Raw genomic sequence first — 15,224 nt, 5'->3', positions numbered from 1 at the left:
GCCTGCGGCTACTTGGGACTTGGAGGATTCCAAGTTTTCTGGACGTAGTCAGGGCCCTGAAAAGTATATGTTTCCAGGACGGCTGGAGTCAGGAAAACTGACTCGCTATTTATCCTGTAATCACCCAACAAGCTGGGTGCTCCTGCTTCTAAGCAGACTATTGCTCGCTGGATCTGTAGCACGATTCAACTTGCACATTCTGCGGCTGGAATGCCGCACCCTAAATCTGTGAAAGCCCATTCTACGAGGAAAGTGGGCTCTTCTTGGGCGGCTGCCCGAGGGGTCTTGGCTTTACAAATTTGCCGAGCTGTTACTTGGTCGGGTTAAAACACTCTTGCAAGAGTCTACAAGTGTTATACCCTGGCTGAGGAGGACCTAGAGTTTGCTCATTCGGTGCTGCAGAGTCATCCGCACTCTCCCGTCCGTTTGGGAGCTTTGGTATAATCCCCATGGTCCTTACGGAGTCCTCAGCATCCACTTAGGACGTTAGAGAAAATAAGATTTTACTCACCGGTAAATCTATTTCTCGTAGTCCGTAGTGGATGCTGGGCGCCCATCCCAAGTGCGGATTGTCTGCAATACTTGTATATAGTTATTGCCTAACTAAAGGGTTATTGTTGAGCCATCTGTTGAGAGGCTCAGTTGTTATCATACTGTTAACTGGGTATAGTATCACGAGTTATACGGTGTGATTGGTGTGGCTGGTATGAGTCTTACCCGGGATTCAAAATCCTTCCTTATTGTGTCAGCTCTTCCGGGCACAGTATCCTAACTGAGGTCTGGAGGAGGGTCTTAGTGGGAGGAGCCAGTGCACACCAGGTAGTCCTAAAGCTTTCTTTAGTTGTGCCCAGTCTCCTGCGGAGCCGCTAATCCCCATGGTCCTTACGGAGTCCCCAGCATCCACTACGGACTACGAGAAATAGATTTACCGGTGAGTAAAATCTTATTATCTCCCTTTGTGTCACATATGTTCTCTCTCTATTTATTATATATGATCCCTGTTCACACTAATTATATAATATATTACCCTGTGAAGAATAAATTCATAAAACCCTGCATGTGCATGCGTTATTTAATTTGTCACTACTATTGGCGTTAATATCTGCTACTAATGAGTATCACACATTGTCAATACAAATGATGCTGCAATCCCGAGGGGGTTAGATAATGACATCTTTCTGTTCTGCTGATAAATAACGGCACTCAGAGATACTCATAGTCAGAATGTATAAGAAATATCAGTATATAGCAGCAAATACATTTTTAATCTCAATTTTAATCTCAATTTTTAATATTTCGCTAAAGTTTATAAAATAAAGAATTAAAAGTTATATTTTAATATTATATATAATTAGTGCACCACTTTAGGGCAAGTTCCTCTTTGTTTTCTTTTGTTATTCACCAAGAGCTGGATCCAGCCCATCGAGTGGGGGACAGTTTTGAATCGTGGAGAATAGGTGGCTCCGTGTCTCACCTGCTGGCACCCACACCTCTACCCACCCCAACCCCCCCCCCCCCCCATAGAATAGTGACACAACCTGCCAGCACACACATATATATATATATACACATATATACATACATACACTGTAAACACACACACACACACACACACACACACACACACACACACACACACATATATATATATGTACACACACACACACACACACACACACACACACACACACACACACACACACATATATGTATATATACTGTATAGCAACATCTAGCTCCTTCCCTGCCTGCATCCGCCCCAAGGATACCAAGAATCACCTGTCCACATGCCCCACCGCAGGTGGAAATAGGTGAGTATTTTTTTTTATTATTATTTTTTTTTACAGGTACCCTAATGGATTCTACTGGACAAGGGGACATGAATGGAGGCATGGGATGTAGGTAAGTATATGTAAGTGTGTAAATAAACTTATACTTTCAAGGTGTGTGTGTTTATTTCTATATTTCTTTTACTGTGGAACTACAAGTACCAGCGGGCCCATTAAATAAGTCAATTTAATAAATATATGGTAGTGAAAGAAAAGGCCAGTTTCACTGAAATAAAAACACTTCTGCATGTTTTGAATAAAAAAACCAAAACCAAAACTGAAGTACTGTAGGCAGGCACTGTCCACCTGCTTCAGTGACATCACAAGTTGGACAGAAGTTGGCAGGTTGGTTGGTCTGATGAAAAGTTGGTTAGATGTGTGGAGCACTGTTTTAGTTGAACAGATAAGTTGGATGGTTGGAAGTTTGGAGTGTTGGAGAAAAGTTGGTCTGATGTATGGCTAGCATAAGTCTTTTTCCAGTACAGAATCCCCTAATGTTATCACATTTAGTATGTAGGTGTTATTTTTGTTCTTGCTACCACAGTGCATTACCTTACACTTGTCTATGTTGAAGCGCATTCTCCATTTTGCTGCCTATGCTTCCAGTTTAATTGAATCGTTCTGAAGAGACTTAGCGTCTTCCTCCGTATTTATAACCTTACACAGTTTGGTATCGTCTGCAAAAATTGACACCATGCTCTCTAGACCTACTGCTAGATCATTTATGCCCCACGGCACATGCACGTGGCTTGCAGCTTACCTGGAACAGCACCCTGCAGCCAGTACAGTTACTGCAGAACCGTCCGGAGCGTCCAAGGCCCCCTGCAGCTTGTGGAGCTGAGGTTTGCCCCCTGGGTGTGACATCAATGGGTTTAGTCGGTGAGGCTGGCACAGGGCGCACTCCTGCCATGTTATGGCGATGGGTGGGGATGGGTGTTCTGGACGGCCATGGTCTGGTTGGGTGCTGCCTAGCGAATTAGAAATGCAGGGTCCATCTAGTCTGTCCAGAAGACCCAGGCAGTGGTGTAAGCCCCCTCCTGCTTTAGTTTCCCATTATAAACCATCACACAACTGAGCCCACTGACACCAGATTTCAGGGCGAGTCCCGTCGGTGTGTAAAGCCGGCCAAGCACCTTAAGATTATCTTTCCAACCATCCAACTGTTTGGCTGGCTGGAAGGAGCATCTGGTAATGTATGGGAGCATTGGGTAATCTGACATTTACTCCCAAACGCTGTTACCAGTGGCGTAAGATTGTCCCAGTTGCCCGGAGGCAAGATAAATATTGGTGCCCCCCCTATATCTAGATAAATATATATATATACAATTCATTGTCTTTTATTTTAAATCACACATTTCCTAGCAGTCATACCCAGGATTAGAACCCATGACCTGTTACACTGACAGCAGACACTTTACTGATAGAACTATTTGCTCCTGTAGAGGAAGCATGAGAATTCTAACTATATGAAGTTACGTGTAATTGTCAGAAGTAACTTCATATAGTTAGAATTCTCATATTTCCTATACAGCAGCAAATAGCTTCATCAGTAAGGTTTCTGCTTCCAGTGTAATAGGTCGTGGGTTCTAACCCTGGGTATGACACTTGTAAAATGTGTATCTATAATAAAGAGGGTGTGACTTGCAGTGGCGTAACTAGAAATTTTTCTCCCCCAAGCAAAAAAAATATTCGGCATGCTCGTTGCTAGGGGGTAGTGCTTGTTGCTAGGGCTGTGCTCCCAGTGCCACATATGCCCCCAGTGCCAGATATTCCCCCACAGTGCCAGGACCTCACATGCCCCCAGTGCCAAATATAGCCCCCCCCCCCATGTGCCAGGTACACATATACCCCCCCAGTGCCACATATGCCCCCAGTGCCAGACATTCCCCCACAGTGCCAGGTACTCACATGCCCCCAGTGCCAAATATAGCCCCCCCATGTGCCAGGTACACATATACCCCCCCCAGTGCCACATATGCCCCCCAAAGTGCAAAATATGCTCCCCCCTCCCCCTGTGCCGAATATGCTCCCCCAGTGCCAGTTAAATTCCCCCCCCCCCTGCTGTTTTGGGACACGGAGGACACAGCGCGCGCCTCTTCTGTGTCCCTCCTGCGTCTCCGGCGGGTCTGTTAAAGGAAGTGCCGGTTCGTGAGCCAATCAGAGCTCACGAACGGCACTTCATTTATTAAACCCGCCGGAGACCCAGGAGGGACGCAGGAGAGGCGCGCGCTGTGCCCTCCGTGTCCCTCCATCACAGCAGCGGAGGGAAGGAGGGAGAGGAGACCGCAGATTGACATGCGGACGCTCATCCGCATGTCAATCTGCGCTAAATCAGTGGCAGCGCCCCCAAGCCACCGCGAGGGCTGCGGGGGCAGTGGTTACGCCACTGGTGACTTGTAAGGTGCAGGGACCAGTGAGGAAGTTGGCCACTGAAGAGATAGCGGCAGCTATTAATTAACTTAATTAAAACGGTGTCATATACTCAGAGGAGAGGTGCCCCCCTTCAGAGCAGGAGCCCGGCGGCAGATGCCTCCGTTGCCTCCCAGAGTTACGCCTCTGGCTGTTACAAATGATTCAATCCGTTTGCTCTGAATGACCGTTTCTGTCCGTTCTTCGGCATTGGGAGTAAAGGGATGATGATGGCGGATATGTAAGGCGTACGGTTAGCATTAGGGTACTTGCAATGGGCAGCTGTGTAAGTCACATTCAGAGCAGTCTGCATTGGGCTACACTGATGTATAGCAGGCGGACCACAGAATAGCGCTGGCCCAGTCTGAGCCTAGTCACAGCATTACAATATCTTATAGGAAGGTCACAGGCAGAACGATTGCAGTCTGAATCCCCATGTGGAGTGCACACGCGCAGCGGACGCACCCCGGGATCCCACTGAGATGCTAACAGCATCTCTGGGCTGCCATCGCCTCTGCCTGATTGACAGGCAGAGGTGGTCGTGGGGCGGGAGGAGGCGTACCAACGGCGTTAGAACGGGCGCGGAGGCGTGGCAGGCATGTCCGGGCCGTCCGGGGGGGGGGGGGGGGGGGGTGCGGCTGCTGCATGACATCACACGCAGCCGCCCGGAACGCAGCGGGTATCGGCCTGCCAGCGCGCAGGAGCTGCACTGGCAGGGAGCTACTCGCCAGGTGCAAAATCATCACCGCCATGCGATGCTTTTGCACCTGTGCGGGGGGGGGGGGGTTAGGGTCTGACATGCCAGGCAAACTAGCCCTGTGCTGGGCGTCCCCCCGCATGTCAGAGTAAATGTTCGTAGATGTGCTATTTTAAGCACATTTAAGATCAACTCTGAATTACCCCCAATATGTGGTTGTGATGTTATGTTCTTCTTACCTGCGGGCTAATACCCCTTGCACCTGGTTGTCCTGTTCGGACCTGTATGATTCCAGACAATTACTGTACAGTATATGTTTAATATGACGCTTCTCTTCATTGCAGCTGATAGAGCTTCACGTCTATCTCGTACCTGAGGATGTCTGGAACCCTAAGTTAAACAAGGTCCCCATCGATGTGATCTGGCGGTTCATTTCACTTGGATTCATAAGGTGACATAATTCTCTACAAGATCCCCCCCAACTGTCCTTTGTTAATGTGCCCTGTACCCCTGTGTAACATCCACTTACCTGTCTGATACCTGTTATCCCAATGTTAATGTAGATCACTTACACATGTGGCCCCAAATAGCCATCCCTCATACTGTACCCTGCCAGAGGGCATAGTACCCCTCTGCTTCCCTACCTGTGCCCACTCTGGATAAGTCATGTATATTCACCCACAGCTATAATGGCTCTTACACACACTCACACTCACACATCTGCCCATAGTGACTCAGAAGGTGAACGCAGCGTGAGTAGACATCAGTAAATCACTACTAAAGTCACCGTCACTACTGACTGCTACTCGCTGTATTGCAGCCTGCGCTGGGCCACATTACATGGGCAGATATATAACTGCACTGGGAAAACAGGGCACTTAGGTGCAATAAGTAAAATTAATTACACACTAATATAAAATAAAGAGAATTAGATGAGAACAGCATAGACAGCCTGCTGCAGGATAGAGAGCATTGCTGAGCTCTCATAAATCAGAAGCGGACATAAGAAAAGAGGAAGACGCACTGACGATATGGTCACAATGTAAAAACATTACACAACCATGAATATAAAGCATGTGTTCTAACACCTGCCATAGACCGCAGGACACAACAGCGTGGTCACAAGATAATAACTGCTTTAATATTATGTCAGACCAATGCATGGAAAAAAAATGATAAAATTCAATAGTAAGGCTTCCTAGAGATCCGATGTTGATGGATTAATGAACTTAGATGTGAGGCACCGTCACATACACAAGGAGAAAATGTAATGCAGATGCACACTCTATAGTACCAAGAACTGCTAATCAGAATCATTATACTAACATTGGGCACTATTAAGGTGCTTGCCAACTTTTTAGCAAAAAAATACTGGCCCACCAACCAGCGTCCAGGTGAAGCCGGTGAAGGCCAGCTACCCCGGGGCAGCACACTAGTGAGAGGCTAAGGTGTTAGTAAGTGTTAATTAGAAAGAAGCAAAAGCTATGTGTTAAAGTGTTACATAGGTGAGAGGTATTAATTCAGATGCTAAAAAGGGTATTTGAATTGCTAAATTAAGTGTTATAATGTGCCACCCACACCAACTCAGGGGGCCCAGCGCCCCAAACTCATCCCTAAAACTGACAAATCATTGTGCCTTATAATATACAGTCTGTGAACACTACAGATACTAGTTTAATACACTCATGGCAGGTGGGGTGGGAGAGATGCCACTCCAAGCTGAAGGTGTCCCAGCCTTCAAATGTACTACAGTATGTATACAATATAGAGCAGGGGTGGCCAGACTTTTGGAGTCGGTGATCTACTGTGAAAGCTAAAAAGCTTTTGTGATCTACCTAGGAGGAATAATAGCGCGCGCCTACTGTGCGCGTGCAAAAAGAAGGGTGTGGCATAACAAAAAGTGGGCGTGGTATAACAAAAAGTGGGCGTGGAATAACGAAAAAAACGGGACGTAGCCTTGCTGCGCAGAGTGTAATGACTGCCTCACACGAAATAACACATTGGCCCCCACAGGTAAAAACCTCAAACACATATGCCCCCACAGTGCCAGATACACATGCCCCCACAGTGCCAGATATGCCCCCACAGTGCCAGATATGCCCCCACAGTGCCAGATACACATGCCCCCACAGTGCCATGTGCCCACAGTGCCAGATATGCCCCCACAGTGCCAGATACAGATATGCCCCCACAGTGCCAGATACAGATATGCCCCCACAGTGCCATGTGCCCACAGTGCCAGATATGCCCCCACAGCGCCAGATACACATGCCCCCACAGTGCCATGTGCCCACAGTGCCAGATATGCCCCCACAGTGCCAGATACAGATATGCCCCCACAGTGCCAGATATGCCCCCACAGTGCCATGTGCCCACAGTGCCAGAAATGCCCTCACAGTGCCTTGTGCCCGCAGAGCCAGATATGCCCCCAGTGCCACATATGACCCCACAGTGCCAGATATGCCCCCACAGTGCCATGTGCCCAGTGCAAGATATGCCCTCACAGTGCCATGTGCCCACAGTGCCAGATATGCCCCCACAGTGCCAGATACAGATATGCCCCCACAGTGCCAGATACAGATATGCCCCCACAGCGCCAGATTACAGATATGCCCCCACAGTGCCATGTGCCCGCAGAGCCAGATATGCCCCCAGTGCCACATATGACCCCACAGTGCCAGATATGCCCCCACTGAGCTATGTGCCCACAATGCCAGATATGCCCCCATAGAAGAGGTCACCGTTGGTGTGTGGAGAGCGCAGCGCGCGCTTCTCCTGCCTGCCGCTCTGCCTCCTCACTCTAATCTCCGGCGGTGACGGCAGCGTGTATGGCTCAAATCAGGTGCCGGTCCGCGAGCTCTCATTGGCTAACGAACCGGCACCTGATTTGAGCTATACACTCGGCCGTCACTGCCGCAGACCAGACTGAGGAGGCAGAGCGGCAGGCAGGAGAGGCGCGGCTTCGGGTGGCTGGGTGGCGGATCGCGATCGACTGGTCGCATGTCCGCGATCGACCAGTCGAACGCGATCGACTGTTTGGCCACCCTTGATATAGAGTATATGGGGAGGGGGACTAGTGTGCTGCCCTAGGGTGGGTGCCCTTTGCCGGCTTGGTGGGGTCCCGCGCTCCGTACTTAAATTTAGTGACCCACCAAAGGCGTCACCTGGATGCTGGTTGGTGGGCCGATATTTTTTGTCCAAAAAGTATGCCAAGAACCTCTGTTTTGTTCTGTGCTAGATAGCATAGTTTATTATAATTATTCTGATTAGCAGTGGGCCTAATTCAGATCTGATCGCAGCATCAAATTTGTTAGCTAATGGGCAAAGGGGGTAATTCAGACCTAATCGCTAGGGTGCGTTTTTTGCATCCCTGCGATCAGGTAGCCGCCGCCTACAGGGGGAGGGTATTTGCTGTGTGCAGGTGTGCGATCACATTTGTTGGAGAGCTGCACAAACATCAGTTTGTGCAGTCTCTGAGTAGCCCAGGACTTACTCAGCCGCTGCATTCACATCAGCCTGTCCGGGACCAGAAGTGACGTCAAGAACCCTCCCTGCAAACGCTTGGACACGCCTGCGTTTTTCCAACCACTCCCTGAAAACGATCAGTTGCCACCCACAAACGCCTTCTTCCTGTCAATCGTCCGTGCGAATGGATTCTTTGCACAAACCCATCGCTGAGCGGCGATCGCCTTTGTACCTGTGCGATGCTCCTGCGCATTGCGGTACATACGCAGTTCTGACCTGACTGCAGCGCTGCAAAAAACGCTAGCGAGTGATCAGCTCTGAATTACCCCCCATGGTTTTGCCCATTAGCTAAGAAATTTGCTGCTGCGATCAGATCTGAATTAAGCCCAATGTTACTATCCCTGTGTGCGGTCACCGTTCACGTACCATGTACGCATGTTCCGATGTGTCCTTACTCCGCTATGTGGTGTGGTATAATATGTTGATACTGTAATGCCGACTGGTAAAATTGTCGACATCTAATTTTTCACTGTTTTAGCCTAACCCTAACTTTAGCATTACATTGCTACGTCAGCATTCTGACAGGATGCCGGTAGCGCAACACATATTGGCTAGAGAGGTGCCAGATCCCGCACTAAGGTTGTGCGAGTGTACAGTATTTTAGCACTGCCATCATTGCGGCTCTACGAAAAGTCATGTTGTCATACTGTGCAGCGCTGGTTGTCATGTATGGATCACTATTACATGTATGATATGCGTTTTCCATGTTTAGCCGCAATGTTAGTCTTACGTACAGACAGCGATGTTATTAGTCTTCACCCTCTTTGCTACTTTTCCACTAGTTTTGTGCAAAGTTTGGGCAACTGAAAGTGCTAAATTGTATATTTGATATTGGTGGTCATTCCGAGTTGTTCGCTCGCTAGCTGCTTTTAGCAGCCGTGCAAATGCTAGGCCGCCGCCCTCTGGGAGTGTATCTTAGCTTAGCAGAAGTGCGACAAAAAAAGATTGTGTAGTTTCTGAGCAGCTCCAGACCTACTCCTAGCTTGCGATCACTTCAGACTGTTTAGTTCCTCTTTTGACGTCATTAACACGCCCTGTGTTCAGACAGCCACGTCTGCGTTTTTCCAGGCACGCCCGCGTTTGTATCTGACACACCTGCGTTTTTACACACACTCCCCAAAAACGGTCAGTTACCACCCAGAAACACCCACTTCATGTCAATCACTCTGCGGCCAGCAGTGCGACTGAAAAGCGTTGCTAGACCTTGTGTGAAACTGCATCGGCTGTTGTGAAAGTACGTTGTGCATGCGCATTGCGCCGCATGCGCAGAAGTGCCGCTTTTTTACCTAATCGCTGCGCTGCGACCGAAAACGTCTAGCGATCAACTCGGAATGACCACCATAGAGGAGAAGAATTTGCACAAAGGCCTATAACATGGCGCCCCGCGGATTCCAATACTGTGGCCTGAGAGGGGTCTTTTGCGCAATTGTAGCAAAGCTTAGTAAGGACACAACTACAGCGTGTGTGATATAATCTGCCGCCATAGCACTCATGAGGTAAATGTACAATCTTTCTAAGGGCACCCCCCGATATGAGGCTGCGGAACCTGAGGGAGAGCCTGGCTGAGTTCCTGGGGGAAGAAGCGGTGACGGACAAGTTTGTCTTCTTAAAATGCGTTGGAAGCAGCCTGGCCGTGGTAAAGTACTATGTAACCGTTCTCTCTATTCTGCTTTGTTCTATCCATGGGAGTGTCTGGTCTGCATTCACCCCAAACCCCTAATACCTCCCCAGCCAGACATCTCTGTAATGCCGCTGATCTGTGCCAGGGGCCGGGGGGTAACTGATGTTACTAATGAAATCACTGTAATACGTCCCACTCTCCCTCCTCTGGCTGCCATGTTAGGAGAGCTGCAGACATTGGGCCAGATTCAGCGATGGCAGTCGCCATGCGTCCCGATTGTGTCTACGCAGAGTCGCAGCCATTTTATCAGGCGAACGCAAGGAGACAAGCAGTGAGAAATTATGGGCCGTCCCTCGCCGGTGACAGGGAGGTGTCTTAGCGCATGCAGGGAGGCAGTCCGTCGTATGCGCGCGTTATGGTAGCGCCGCGTGTCGGTGGTAGTGATTGTGTACACAGACGCTCACATAGGAGGCCATACTCAGACAAGGAAGCTGCATCTTCCATAGGGCTGCTGCAAGTCGCAGTGGTGCAGCTGATGGCGGCGCCTTAGGACAGAGCAATCGGTATTACAGCGTGTACAGACGCTGGGAGCAGGCGCCTCGGTCCTTGCACATTCTGACGCACGGATATCCGCAAGGGAAGGACGATGTAGCTGCATTAGAGTAAGGTGGCAGAAGGGCGACCACTCACAGGCGCAGCAACGAGCGCGTCTGAATCAGCCCCATAGAGTGACTGACAGCCTGTCAGACTGCACTGTGCGCAGGAGGGGCCGGGAATGCTGGGAAGCACATCCTGGTCACTGCTCCGCGCTGCAGCGCACTGATGGCTGGGTGCCGGCAGCGATGGAAATGTATCACCAGGAGAGGAGGGGGCGCACTACAGATGCCCCCGCAATTCGCATTCTGAAGCCCTTCCAGTGTGTGCGCACGCGCAGAAGCCGCACTGTGCATGCGCACAGGGGGTCATTCCGACCCATCGCTCGCTGCAGTTTGTCGCAGCGCAGCGATCGGGTCAGAACTGCACATGCGCCGGTGCCGCAGTGCACCGGCGCATGGCAGTAGTCGGTATCCAGCCATCGCCTCTGAGACAGAGGCGGTCGCTGGGCGGGAGGGGGCTGAAGATGCGGTAGACGCGGTCCGCAGAAGACGCGGTCCGGCCAACACAGGCGTGGCAGGACCGTTGGGGGGGGGGGGTGGCGCGGCGGCTCACGCAGCCGCTGCGGCCAGCGGCAGCAACACACAACTCCCGGCCAGCCGCAGAAGCTGCGCTGGCCGGGAGTTACTCCACACATACAAAGGCATCGCGTCCCCCCGCATGTCTGAGTTTACGATCGTAGCTGTGCTAAATTTAGGATCAACTCGGAATGACCCCCGCAGTGAGATGCGATGACATCTCACATTTGCAAACGCCTCTGCCTGATTGACAGGCAGAGGCGTTCGCGAGGCGGGAGGGGGGCGTAGACGCGGTGTTGGACAGACAACACAGGCGTGTCCGGACCATTTGCGGAGTGTGCCGCGGTGGCGTCATGAAACATGGCGGGCCGCCGCCTGCCTCCCCAGCTAGGCTGCGAAGGCAGGGGGCAACACTAATCATGAGAGCACTGTGTAGTCAAGCGCTCTCATGTTAGCGGGGGGGAGGGTGTGTGTGGGTGCCCTGTGCTGGGCGTACCCCTGCATGTTAGCGTAAAGCAGGGGTGGTGAACCTTTTTTCTACCAAGGGACATTTGGATATTTATAAAAACATTCGGGGGCCGTACAAAAATCATCAACTTCAAAATTTCCCTGCCACCCAGTAGTTCTGCCCCTTAGTGGTACTGAGTGCGTGCGCCAAAAAAAAAGGGTGTTGCCAATTTAAATAGGAAGTGATACACATATGCCCCCACAGTGCCAGATACACAAATGCCCCCACAGTGCCAGATACACAAATGCCACACAGTGCCAGATACACAAATGCCCCACACACAAATGCCCCCACAGTGCCAGATACACAAATGCCCCCACAGTGCCAGATACACAAATGCCCCACAGTGCCAGATACACAAATGCCACACACACAAATGCCCCCACAGTGCCAGATACACAAATGCCCCCACAGTGCCAGATACACAAATGCCCCCACACTGCCAGATACACAAATGCCCCCACACTGCCAGATACACAAATGCCCCCACAGTGCCAGATACACAAATGCCCCCACAGTGCCAGATACACAAATGCCCCCACAGTGCCAGATACACAAATACCCCCACAGTGCCAGATACACAAATGCCCCCACAGTGCCAGATACACAAATGCCCCCACAGTGCCAGATACACATATGCCCCCACAGTGCCAGATACACAAATGCCCCCACAGTGCCAGATACACAAATGCCCCCACAGTGCCAGATACACATATGCCCCCACAGTGCAAGATACACATATGCCCCCACAGTGCAAGATACACATATGCATATACACAGTGCCAGATACACATATGCCCCCACAGTGCAAGATACACATATGCCCCCACAGTGCCAGATACACAAGTGCCCCACCGTGCCAGATACACAAATGCCCCCACAGTGCCAGATACACATATGCCCCCACAGTGCCAGATACACAAATGCCCCACAGTGCAAGATACACATATGCCCCCACAGTGCCAGATACACATATGCCCCCACAGTGCCAGATACACATATGCATACACACAGTGCCAGATACACATATGCCCCCACAGTACAAGATACAAATATGCCCCCACAGTGCCAGATACACATATGCCCCCACAGTGCAAGATACACATATGCATACACACAGTGCCAGATACACATATGCCCCCACAGTGCCAGATACACAAATGCCCCACCGTGCCAGATACACAAATGCCCCACCGTGCCAGATACACAAATGCCCCACCGTGCCAGATACACAAATGCCCCACCGTGCCAGATACACAAATGCCCCACTGTGCCTGATGCACAAATGCCCCCACAGTGCCAGATACACATTGCCCCACACCCCACTGTGCTGCTCACCGCTGCTGCTTTGTGTCAGGGAAGGAGAGCGCAGAGTGCGCCTCTCCTGCCCCTTAGTGCTCAGTCCGGCGGCGTGTGTCATGTTAGGGACCAGGCAGGGAGGAGAACGCGGCTATGTCGAATGGCGGCAGCGGTGTGTAGGACCTCAAACCAGCCACCGGTTCGTGAGCCAATCAGAGCTCATGGACTGGCAGCGGCAGCTCCTGACTGGCTGCCAGTCCGTGAGCTCTGATTGGCCAGGCATAGCTGCGCTCCCCTCCCTGCCCTGACAACTGAGACACGCCGCCGGACTAAGGGGAGGCGTATCTCGCTGACACACAGCAGCGGGTGGTCTGGAAAAACGGCTTTGTGGGCCTTATACGGCCCACGGGCCGGAGGTTCCCCACCCCTAGAGTAAAGGGTTGTAGTTGTGCGATTAATCGGTCACAGAATGCTGTCACTCGCCGCAGTGTTGTAAATTCATATGGAGTGTGTGGCAGGGGGGTACAGTCACGACACTGCTGGGACATGGTTACACCTCCCCTGCACTCCCAGGTCCCTACAGAGTCCCGCATATGTTGTACCCCACTCCCTCCAGCGCCCCTGTCTACACACACAGCGGTGCCACTTATTTGTGGGCTGACCCAGTATGTATGTATGTATGTAATGGCTCGTTAGGACCTGCTGCTACCACCATGTTACTCAGTAACGCCACGCGCTCTTAGAGCGATATTCGGGGGATATATGCAGATATGTAGTGTCACACAAAAAGAGCGTATCAGATATTCCTCCATTTCTGACGGCAGCTGCACCCCATAGGTTTCTCTTTGGGATGCAATGCGGTCAGATTGGCCCACACAGCTAATGTCATCTGAAGATGGCGTTAGCCCATCGCAGTCTTTTGGCTACACTTCGCAAACCTAGCAGCAGAGGGTTCCTCCGGAAACCTCCTCAGCAATGGCCGCCGCACATGTGTGATCAGCGTGACAACACGTGCGCGGGAATCCCGGCACTGAGGTGAACATATCGCAGGGATGTACTACTTTCAAAGCCCCAGTCCCTGCGTGCGCTCCTTCATACATTCCGCCGGTATAATCACACATTACAGTGTGATCTCGGGCACTAATATCACACCCAGATCACAGTGCAGATCCCATTATTGATGGGTGGGCCCCATAGTGGAAGTGTCAGCTGCTGCTTCAGGACACAACATGCTCTGTGTCCCGCACACCTAGTAATATACACACTGCCACGCCTGAGTCTGGTTATGGTATGATGGACGGTGGGAGCCACGGCTGGATAGCACGGGATAGGTGGTCTCTGGCTTCCACCATCTCTCACATTCATTTATTACCTTTCTTACTACTGTACATACTGCGACTAGTGACGCCACCTTCATGTATCAGTGTTTTATTACGTGCCAAGCGTCACATCCAGTTACTGTATCATTATAGTCTACCCACAGGTAAAGGCAAAGCAAGAGCATGAACTGAAGCTGAAGGCGTTTGCTCCTCCATATGTGAGTACATGTAGCCTCCCAATCTGTACTGTGCACAGTATATACTGTAAGTGTATGCCTGATTCATGCCTAGAGCCGGCATAGGCAAACTAGGCAAATACATAGGGCATTTGATATGCCTAGAGGCACAAGCAGCTTCTGCTGATTAAAATGATATGCGACATGCCTATATTTTGTGTGCGACTGCGGCTGTATCTGCATATGAAATGCTATGCTACAGCGTATTCCTGGAAATCACTGTAACGTATTTCGTATGCAGATACAGCCAGAGTCACACACAGAATATAGGCATGCCGCATATCATTTTAATCAGCAGACGTTGCTTTTGCGTCCTAGTCACATAGTAATCACGTCTCCCGGATATGGACTATTGCAGCCTGGAAGCGGGTACTTAGCATGTGCTCTAGGGTAACTATTATGCATGCCGGTTCCTGTATGGCGGGCTCTGAACCTATGACTAGTATAAGAGAAGACATTAGATTGCTGGCCAGTGTATGGCAGCTCCTATACTACCCCTGACGTGCCCTGCCAGGCTGCCGCATGCTGCAGGGGAGAGTAATATGTAACATGACAGCTCCCACTATGCAGGCTGATCTGTATATACTGGCAGAATTGAAAGCTGTCCAA

General features: G+C 50.7%; 1 protein-coding gene across 2 annotated transcripts in view; it reads left to right on the top strand.

The window, feature by feature from the left end:
* Positions 1-15,224, top strand: part of SPATA1 (spermatogenesis associated 1) — a 95,554-nt gene that overhangs the window by 18,493 nt on the left and 61,837 nt on the right. Inside the window, exons 2-4 of one of the 2 annotated variants that reach the window (XM_063938959.1) lie at positions 5,280-5,386; positions 9,979-10,096; positions 14,544-14,597. In XM_063938959.1, the coding sequence (XP_063795029.1) occupies positions 5,280-5,386; positions 9,979-10,096; positions 14,544-14,597 (279 nt within the window). Of the gene's footprint in view, positions 1-5,279; positions 5,387-9,978; positions 10,097-14,532; positions 14,598-15,224 lie in introns of those variants that run through there. The other variant, XM_063938960.1, reaches the window with a different exon arrangement.

Source organism: Pseudophryne corroboree, chromosome 9, assembly GCF_028390025.1.
Source record: "Pseudophryne corroboree isolate aPseCor3 chromosome 9, aPseCor3.hap2, whole genome shotgun sequence".
In the NCBI taxonomy this organism is placed as follows: Eukaryota; Metazoa; Chordata; class Amphibia; order Anura; family Myobatrachidae; genus Pseudophryne; species Pseudophryne corroboree.
The sequence above is the reverse complement of the archived record's forward strand: the minus strand, read 5'-3'. Positions and strand labels throughout refer to the sequence as shown.